This window comes from Anguilla anguilla, chromosome 6, assembly GCF_013347855.1.
Source record: "Anguilla anguilla isolate fAngAng1 chromosome 6, fAngAng1.pri, whole genome shotgun sequence".
Classification (NCBI taxonomy): domain Eukaryota; kingdom Metazoa; phylum Chordata; class Actinopteri; order Anguilliformes; family Anguillidae; genus Anguilla; species Anguilla anguilla.
In genome coordinates, this window is record NC_049206.1 from 44,958,388 (window position 1) to 44,969,066 (window position 10,679).

General features: G+C 43.2%; 2 protein-coding genes across 4 annotated transcripts in view; one reads left to right on the forward strand and one right to left on the reverse strand.

Moving 5' to 3' along the window:
• The window catches only part of LOC118229820 (ryanodine receptor 3-like), a 90,572-nt gene extending 88,913 nt beyond the window's left edge, over positions 1 to 1,659 (reverse strand). For all 3 annotated transcript variants that reach the window (XM_035422247.1, XM_035422246.1, XM_035422245.1), the window contains exon 1: positions 1,582 to 1,659. In XM_035422247.1, coding sequence (XP_035278138.1) covers positions 1,582 to 1,629 — 48 coding nt within the window. In that variant the 5' untranslated portion in view covers positions 1,630 to 1,659. The remainder of the gene's footprint in view (positions 1 to 1,581) is intronic.
• Positions 1,660 to 6,072: 4,413 nt separating this feature from the next.
• On the forward strand, positions 6,073 to 9,254 carry LOC118230195. The gene is made up of 2 exons (XM_035423007.1): positions 6,073 to 6,121; positions 7,762 to 9,254. Exon 2 carries the CDS (start codon positions 7,794 to 7,796, stop codon positions 9,252 to 9,254), a length of 1,461 nt encoding a protein of 486 aa, XP_035278898.1. The 5' UTR covers positions 6,073 to 6,121; positions 7,762 to 7,793.
• The last annotated feature ends 1,425 nt before the right edge of the window (positions 9,255 to 10,679 follow it).

Sequence of the window (10,679 nt, forward strand, 5' to 3'; positions counted from 1 at the left end):
CCTATTGACCGTGCTGCTTCTGTTGACACATGGGGACGATTTTTTGTGACATTTTGACAGATCTGGCCTTCATACTGCCAGAACTGGGGAAATGTATCCACAGTACCTTTGGTTCACTGAGCCCTGCAATACCAGTAACCACGTTCAGTTATTTCGCAAGATAATTATTCTACAACCGTGAAACATATACACAGGTGTCTTGCATCATTGCAACTGACGTCCATATATGAGAATACTTAAACGGAATATTAAATATGAATTCATCTTTCCCATTTTCACACGTGGGCTAAACAGATCTGGGGAAGCCCCTGCATATTGCTGTTGTCATCACATAGCTGGAATAGCACAGTGGCAGCCCAGCATGAGATTTATGCAGACGCGCGCTAAGGCATGTTAACTATGGTGCGAGCTGTCACGGGCTGCCCCTCTGCAGCTCACGTCGCTGTCGTTTTCCCATTTTATCATAACCTTTAAGTAGGGAGTTGTGACCACTTCAGAACTGTTTGCACGTTTATTAACTCGTAACCGTGTACATATGGCCATACACTGCAAAATACACTCCAAATATTTGCTGAATACGTCTGAATATGTCTCGCAGTTTAAAAATAAAGAAACAGGTGCTGTCCATGGTGCTACATTTCTGCGTAAGAAAAGCCTGCAGAACCAAATTGTGAGCTATTACACAGGAGCAGTGAATCACCATTATAAAAAACAAGGTCGTTTACAGGTGTGCCCTTTTCAATATGTTCACGGCTAACCGATCTGTGATAGTTCTTCACACCACTGCCAACAGCGCAGCGTATCGCTTACAAAGATAACTGACATCCACTACATCTTTGTAACTAATCTCAAACCACGGAAATAGTCAAACCGCAAGAATAGAAACCGGGAAGAGAAGGTGATGCGTGAACAGAAGTTCCCGAAGACACAGTTGCTTGTGCTCCTGCGTTACAGATACATCGTGTGAACGGGCTTTACTGAAACTAGATAGATCCTGCTAAACTCCGACTACGACCGCTTGCTGCTCGCAGCAGAAAAAGTAGATAGCCTACATTATTTCACATGCCCTTGCACCTGTGCCAAGCGATTTTTGTCCTTTCAGTCCCAATAAACGCACACAGCACTCGGACAGGCGCGTTACGTGGCAAGCAGTGGAGCGCATTCACGAAGTGTAAGTTTCTTTTTTTGAAAGTCAGTTCCTGCGCTCATACCGTAGGCAATGCGCGTATTCGCGACTGTATAACACCGTGTAAATTTCTTACAGAACAGCAACATAGAATGCAGTAATAGAGGCAAAAATGTAAAAATGCACCGCAAATGCGAAATAAAGGAGTAGACAGTCAACAGTATTTTAGAAAAAAATCCAGCAATAGATGAATAGCTTAATTCAGGTATCCAGACAGAACTGACTGATGCTGCATCATGCATTGCACTAAAAAGGCACGGTCACAAAAAGGCTTGCCGAGACGACCCTGTATTGGACTCTGTGGTACCACGCAAGACATCTGGCGACAGTATGAGTGCTTAGCAATTTCCTTGTTAAAATTGCAAAAAAGAAAAAGAAGAATAAAAAATACTCACAGTTCTTAAGAACTGAATTTCATCTTCCCCTTCTCCGCCTTCTGCCATGGTTGTTGAGGAGTCCGCTTAGACTCTGACAGCTACTACCGCGCTGCTGCGATCCTCCCCCCTATCGATATTAGCATAGGGCTAATACACAACCATATAGGGGGGTCCAGGCAAACCCACTGCCGCGCTGTAGGCTGTCACTCACCGTGCTCTCTGCCGATACAATAGGCAGTGTCCCCGGGGAAGTTCGTTTACAGTTTGGGGGTTTCGTTAGTGGTGTAGATAACTATATCAAATTAAGACCAATCTTTAAAATATCAGCAGTTTAGACATACAAGGTGGGCATGTATTCCTTGCAACATGTATTCTAGAGTTTTATCTGGGTGTGAACAGCGTACACACCTAGATCAATCTATCATCAACATGTAAGGACCTTTAAATCGAGCCTCATCATCAGTGACTGCTAAAATCATTAATTGAGGACATGGTCTATTAAATACTGTAAGTAGGTCAAAGCTCTAAACAAACAGATGCATTCACACACTCAGTAGGTTTAGATTCCTGCCCGCATTGAGCAAACCTGGTCAAAGGGAGTCTTATGGATCAAGTGGATTTACACAGTAGCATTTCCAGTGTTAATTCAACACTAAAAGTGTTCATTTCGGTCCACTGAGACCAAATCCTATTTGTAAGAGTTTAATTAACACTGTTAGAGTTGAATTAACACTGTGTAATCAGGTTATAATAATATAATAAGGTTTTTTAAACAGTATCAAGGGACTGGGTCATTGAACATTAGGGATTTTGGGAGGTCTTAGCTCGACCCTTTGAAGAGCAATTAGACCCAAGGGCAATAGCTTATCCCCCACTCAGCCTGCTATAATCAAAATTTGTGAAGTTAAGACAGATTCCTCTAAAAATTAAACATGCATAGTGCAAACATGAACTGTGAGTAGGGAAAAAAACAGGCATACCTTTCCGAGACCAATGCTGGAACAAGGTAGGTTGTGTTATAATCCACAACAAGCACTCATTAATCTGTGGAGGCATTTCAATGGTTGCATTACAACAACTGTTTTTATAATGTAGCCAAGAGTGGTTCGCTGATGAAAGGGTGATCAATGTTAACTCTCACACTAAAACTGGTAGGATTTACAATCTGTGGGTAAATCACTGGGAAAATGCTTATTTCCTCACACAAATATAAGCATTTATTTCAGAAAATGTTCATGGGATATGCCATTATACATTTTCACTCAAAAAAAGTAGAATGATCTGGTCCACATACATTTATGCAAACGCATTTCCTGGTTATCTGGCAGCACTGAACAATGATTGCATTATTTGTACTTGACAATATGCTTTTTTTATTGTCAGTTGCAGTCCAGCCAAAGGAGCCTAATAGTCTGATTATCAACAACTGAGGCAAAGCCTATTTCAGACTGAAGTTGCAGCATATGTATCTCTCTCTCTCTCTCTCTCTTTCTCTGTCTCTCTCTCTGAATACAAACTGAATAATAATATTGATATCTTTTGTAGAACTATGTGTGGCTGATGGGGAGGGTTGTGAAATCACATTGCCACAATGGGGGCAGGGGTTGAGGTCAGTCAAAGAATTGTGTGTTGATGATTTTTTTTTTCCATTTTGATGTTATTTTTGGTTTGATACTGTGTATTGATGGTTTTTTTTTTGTTTGTAACTTTATTTTGATCGTCATTCTCATGTAATGAATTGACTATGATGTTCTAATAAAGGGACATCAAAGTCTCCCCCCCCCCCCCTTCTCTTTTTTTCAGTCCATATTCAATGATTGGAAATCTCATGTATTTGGCTTTATCCATAGGCAGTGTTTGTAAATGACGTGGGAGTAGATTCGGAAAAGGAATTGCCTTTGCATGTGTAGGGCTTTTATTTCATGCGTGGCTGCCGAGTCACTGTAGTGTGGTAGAAAGTCTCAGACATTAATCACTACAGATGTTAATCAGGCATTAGTCCCTGGCAGAGGAGCCTCACTTGTCAGGCTTATAAAATTAGTTTGTCAACATTACTGCACAGATTGACTAACTGATGTGAAATACATCCATCTGATGTGAAGTAAATCCTTCTGGGGATGTGCATTCCCAGTAAGCCAACGTTCAGCCTTCTTCAGGTGGATCACGTATAGATGGTGCTCTATTTGGAAGCGGCAATTCAAGCTGCCTGAGCCACGGACCGACCACACAATGGCTAAAACTTGCTAGAATCAATCAGATTGTATGAAATTTCAAAAACCATAACTTGCTTTTGAAGATGCTTTCTGGCTACTGCCAGTGAAGTTGCCCCTTACCTGAGGGACAGACACTGCTCATTTCTCCACACTGCTCTGATTTTTTACAGAAATTCCTCTTCTAGCTGTGCTTTTGAGCCTGCAATGTTCTGGGTAAAAGACCTAATGTGAAATCTTAAGACTATTCTGAACACGGCCATGTACCATTCAAGAACAAATACAGTGAGCTACATAATGTTTGGGACAAATACATATTTTTTCTTGATTTGGCTCTGCACTCCACAATTTTATATTTTTGTAATTGAGCAATTTGCATAAGGTTAAAGTGCACATTCTCAGCTTTTATTTTTATGCACCTTGGTTTCACCATGAACTTACAGCACTGTTTCAATAGAGCAGATAAGACGCGTATGTACACTTTAGAATTCATTCTGCTGCTGTGATCAGCAGTTACATCATCACTGAAGACAAGTGAGCCAGTACCTGTGGCTGTCACACATGCCCAAACCATATGACCCCCACCACCATGTTTCACAGATGAGGGGGGTGCTTTGGATCTTGTTCAGGTCCTTTCAGCCTCCATGCTTTTCTTTTTACTTTTGATTGTGAAGTCTTTCATTGGCACAACTCTAGTCTTCATGTTGACAAATGCCAATTACAAACTCCAAAGGTAATCAAAGGCTTAGTATCAAGAGCAGCTACTGAAAGCAACTGAACACGCCTGACTAATCAAAACACGTGTGAATCTATTTGTCCCATACACGAGGCCCTGAAAAAAGTCCTATAGTTTTCTACATGGTGAAATTCTAAATGTAAAAAAATACCCTTTAACAAAAGCTGAGAATGTGCACTTAAACCACATGTCAATAGTTTGATTACGAACTTAAAGTTTAGTATAGAGCCATGGCAACAAAAAAAGTCTTTGTCCCAAACATTATAGAGCCCACTGTATATGCATTAAATCAGCTGTGTCAAAGCAAGCTTGGAGGCATTACATTCACATAGATCTCTTATAGGGCAATACAGTCATGCAGCTCTAGGTGTGGTGCATAACACGAAAGCTTACAATCTCACCCTCCCCTCCATCCCTCTTCTTGAGCTTCCACATCACACATACTGCTGAGCACATTCTGCTTCCTATCTGTTTATCTGCTCAGTGACAACCAAGCAAACTGCTCTCAATTAGAGCCACTGCCCAAAGGAAAGCTATTTTCTTTCAGTTACCGTCCATCTGTCACACAGTCAGATATGCAGGAGGGCGCTGGTTATACTATCACATATATCTACTTTCTGGTTTTCCTTGCCATTCTGGAACATAATGAGATAAATGTGTAGAAATTAGTCAAGCTTAGTCTGGTTTTGGTCAGTCCATTCACAAATGACTCATAAAACAGCTTGCAGCACGGACCAGCTGCTCAACTCAGCCTGAACTGTCGGAGCAGCGGGAACACCACTGAGTGCAGTGGGAGGAGCATGAACAGCAGTAGGAACACGGGTTCTAATAACAGGTCTGGGGTGGCGGTGTGGTGCAGTGCAGGGGCTCCCACATCTTTTCATCTCAAGGCCCTCTGGAATAATCAAACTGAGGATGAAGACCCCACCACTATATGAAACACATTCCAAATGTGTTTAATATCTGTATTCAACTGCAATGATTGTATTAAAGTTCCTATTTTAAGACTGCGATTGTTCGTTCCACAAGCAATAAAGTACTGACAAAAGAAAAAAATAAATGGCAAATGAATTCAATTCAGTTAAATTCAACGCAATTAAATTAATTTTAAGATTAGGCCTACTTATTGAATGAGTTGCAACATAGAGAACCAAAACTAATTAAATATTCCATGTTTACTGGAGCAAATAATTGAACCCACATACCTTACATATCATGATTTACTGTGGCATTAAAATCCCCTTGAAATGTATAGCTCCTATAAAATCCTCTCTCATCGATTACGTAAACAAAACAAACACACAAAAAAAACCGCAGATTAGTAGCCTAGATGTGAACTACTTTCCTGTAAATCCCCGTTCCGTCTGGCGGTCGTTTTTTAATCTATGCCGTAGGCTACCTGCAAGGGACGCTATTTGCCCATTCAGTCCCAGTGATACTGGCCATCCGGAGACAGATTTTCCAGTGCTGGCCAATCGGGCGGGTCTAACTGATCCTGATTTTTTCAATGGCTGTATATCGTGTCTATCACTGTTCCCCAGGGAGTCATGAAGTCGACCTGGAGGGATGACAAGTGAGCAAGCGAGGATGGCTGAATGATCACATAAAGTCTGTAAGTATTTTACATGCTCCTTTTACACAGCCGCTCCTGACACACCTGCAACAGGTTTGTATTGGCAATGTCGCGTCTGAAAGTATTTCACTTCGTCCGACGGTTTCAACTTAGACGCTCCTGTTAAAATGTAAGAAATGTAATTGCAATCATTAGATTATTTTATTTAGTTTTACTAGCGTTTTGTTTATGCTTAGAGCTGTGGAAAAGACACAGTTGAGGGAGTTCTACGATAAAGTATTCTGGCTGTAAAGCTGTCGTCTGTACGGGAAACCTTGCAATTGGTGTGTGACGGTATTTCGGCTCTCAGCTACAGGATAAAAGCTTCTAATCTTTAAAGACAGAGTGTTTCACATTTATGATGTAACGCTTCCTGCACTTGTTACTGTCACTTGGGCTGTTACAGTCTGACTTGATGTGGTTCTACTTAATTATTTTAATTATTAGCCTATTGTGTTATATTTATTCTGAAATAGGAACATGCATTTTAGGGTGTACTACTATTACAACAACAATAATACTCTGCATACTGCTACTGCTAGTACTACTACTACTACTACTACTACTACTACTAATAATAATAATAATAATAATAATAATGATTATTATTATTATTTTATTTTTGTTTTATTATTATTATTATGTTTTTTATTTGCTTTTGTAGGCCACTGTCAACCACCCATATAGCATTACTGTAGATACTGTACACAGCAGAGGCCCTGTTGAAGTTCTGGTTCTGTAAGGCAGTGTGCTGCTTATTTTCAGTGCATACAGATTGTGTACTTCTGAAGGTCGGGCAGTCAAATTCTGTTTTTCTGATTTGTTTTGCAAATAAGGAAGACAAGTGTGGTGGCCTGCCCAGTCTTTAACACTTTGCTCACTGTTGATGCAGTAGGAAGCTGTTAGGTGGCAATGCAGGTGTCCCCCACATAATCAGACCACTTGCTGAACTTACTGTTTTGGGTGCTGATGTGTGATAAACTGGTTAGTAGTGTTCCTTGTGTGAAGGTCGATTGCGTTTTCAGCTGCTCAATTGTCCACTTCTGAATGAGCTTTTGAAAAGATATTTGTTCAATCTGTCAGTTGCCAGAATGGCACATTTATTTTAACCACTTATACAATTCTTCGGAATTAATTTTTTTAGAATTTTATAGTAAATTATTTGTCCCTTTGGATCTATAAGTCGGCAGCCTTTAGCCTGTCATTGTTATAAACCGCGTATAGTTACAGTTTTCCATGTCAACGATGTGCTCATTAAACCAGAAGATAAAGACTTGTGGTGCATGTGGTTCATGCATGCAGGGATTAGATTTGTGAGCACAAAGTTACTGGTTAAATAGTTTTATCTTTGAGGAGGTGCTTTATCTCTGTTCCAGCCATCTGCATCAGGATAGTAAGGATGAAAGAGGTAATATATGAAAATGCAAAATACCGTGCCTCCCTAGATGAGGTTGTTTGTCAAGCAAATAAATTAAGTGAATATAGAATTTATCTTTGTAAAAATACAGTTTTTAACATACAATAACTCTGTTTTAAAAAAAAAATTTTTACCCAGGAGTCAAAAGGCAGGTTGCAGATGAAGAGGTGTTTGGGCTTCTGTCTGTACTGATTATCGGTGCTTTCCCCTGGGCTGAATACAGAGACATGGATAGGGCCAGAGATTGCTGAGCGTATGATCATGCGCATGAGCAGCAGGATGGCGCCCCCTATGGAGGGCACGCACACAACCCTGTACCTGCGCTGGCCAATCAGAGAGCGGAGCCGCATCAGCCTGTACGCACCCTCTGGGAGGGGGCGGGGTTTCATCTACAAGGGGAGAGATCCTCCCCATGCACCGAGCAATGAGAGCTGTGAGCAGAGGGGGGAGGGGCCAGCGGCACAGAGAGGCGGGACCTGTGAGACAGCAGCTGTGGTCCGGAGGGGCAACACCACAGTGATCAACTTCCTGACGACCCAACACCACAGTGACCAGAGGGCTGGGGTTACCATGGGAAAAAAGGGCGCCGAGTTCCCTGGTCAAAATGGAAGAAGCAACAGAGATGCCCTGAGTAGCAGAAGCTCGCAGCGTTCCATCGTTTGGGCTCTTCAGGCCCCAAAGCACCAGTTTAGGGGCCCTCAGCAGGGGAAACAGTGGGCAGAGAGGACAACGGAAGGGGAGGTGTCCTCGCAAAGAGAGGGAGGAAGCCTGGACAATGCTGAGATCTCCCAAACACAACCAGTGAGCTCCTGGCCCACTGCCACCAGCCTGGAGATGTTGGGCTTTGAGTCTCAACTCTATGTGCCTGGAAGCGGAAGTGTCTGTAATGAGCTATGCACTAGCAGGCAGGGTCACAGCCTTTTGGACACCCGGACCTGTGGGTCCAGTGCAGACCAGAGCGGCGAGCTCTCGGAGTACGACAGCGAGCTCTTCCTGCAGCTCGGGATGCCTTTCAGCCCCCTGGAGGCTGATCCGGAGGGGTGCAGTCTGTCAGAACAGCGGGGCAAGGGGGCCGCGGGAGTGAGTGCGGAGGCCAAGCAGCAGGAGCTCCTGAGCACCCCTCGGCTGCATGCCTCCACGCCGACTGGGTCGCAGAAGGACGAGGGGGAGGAGCCGCTGGCCTGGGAGTGGGAGGAGGCTCTGCCTGCCCTGGGGGAGGCCCTGGCCTGCAGTCTGTACGGAGAGCTGCTGATGGAGAGCCTGGGGGAATATGGGGAGTGGGAGGACGGACACTGGAGCCCTCTGCTGGAGGGGTCCAGCCTTGGCTCGAGCTCGCCGGATTTGCCCCTCTCGGCCACCGCAGAATCCCCCGGCCTGCCCACCGACACCCCCTCTGCATCCCCCCCGCCCCCCATGCCCACTAGCCTCGGGTGTGGCCAGAGCCGCTCCCCACTCCCTTTCTCCAGCCCTGATCGGTGGAGGAACGCGTCCCCCTTTTCAGCACCCCTGTGCTCACAGCTATCCCAACGCGTCCTGCTCCTGCACCCCTCTGAGGAAGAGGAGGAAGAGGAGGTGAGAGATGGGGGAGCAGCTTCGCCCGCAGAGGGCGCAGGGGAGACAGAGGTACCCATCAGCAGCAAGAGCAGCAGCGAGCGTGCCAGTCCGACCCTGGGAGCGCCTGTACGGAACATTTCCTCATCTGCAAGAGGTAGGTGACTCCATTTCCCAGAATTCCTCTTTGAGCCACCCTTGCCTGCTCCCCCCCCCCATCCCAAGGCTTTTTCTGACCTTTTGCGGGCCCTGTACAAAATTTTATTTGGGCCCCTCCTCATTTCTTTCCATGCCTGTCATCAATGGGGAGAGGGGTAGAGCAGTTGGATTTGCCATCCTGGATCTGAGGAAGAATGTTCTGTCAAGTACTGTCAAGACCTCATCTATTTATGTCCAAGAGTAGAATGTGCTTCCTCCACGTTTCATCCTTATAAAAATGAAACCCTGCAGTTTCCATAAAATTATTTTGTTCATATTTACCCTTTTAAAATTATGAGTTACTTTGCTGTTTTGAGTCCACTGGACCACATGCTGTTTGTTAGGAGCCATTACCCTATCCAAGCAATCTCTATTTAACTGGATGATATAATATTCCTGTGTGTGTAATACAAAAGCCCTTCCAGTCTCCTGTTTGGTACACCCTGTAAATGAGGAAAACCCCTGCCCTGGATCTAGTAATTTGTGTCTTAAGATTTGGGTGGTGATTTCTTGGCCTTCTTTCGACTCTCTTGTGTCACAGCCTGGTCTCCTTTAAAGAGATAGTTCACCTTCTGGGGGTTTTTTTTTTCATATTATTTCAGTTTTAGTGTATATTTTGGATTGGCCTCTTCAGTTTTTATGTACATTAAGGGATATTTTAGATGTTTACAGAAGTTTATGGTTTTAGGCTTCAGAAGCTTCTGTAAACATCTAACATATCCTTCATTACACACAGAAATGGTATGGGTAAATCAAAAATCATGCAGTAAGACTATGTCAATAAAACGCCCACAAGCATAACAGCTTAGCAGCTTTTGCAGAGCAAGTCAAACCGTGCAATCTTGTTCAGAACTGGTTTTATTGTACAAAATGTGCAACAGAGGGAAAATGTGACACTTCTGAAAAAATTGGTTTCTGATCAACAGGATTTCAGGCAGTTTGTGATATTACCAAGAGCCGGTCATAAATCCCTGATTTTCATTAGTGTACTATTGACTGTTTGCTTTAATTTAAACTGTTTATTGATCCAGCCTAGTGATTTACTTGTCAAAGCAGCACATGCATATGATAAATTATTTAATTCTGAAGCAATTATAATACTCATAGCCATAATCACTTCCTCTTTTTTCTATTGTTTGTTTTTAATGGTCTTCAGCTATTCCAGCACCTACCTTTCCTAATCCACAGAATCTGCAGATGTGTATCAGTGCTTTGTAATGTTTGGTATCTGCAGTGTGTTGACAAAATGAAAAAAAATAATGGCAGATGGTGTGTCTTTCCACCTGTTCACAGTATAGACACCCTGTTTTACCTGTAGTTCTGCCCAACTCAAGATAGACCCAGGTCACAGTTTGCATTCACGATTATGTTAGTAGAAACACTGATGTCAAA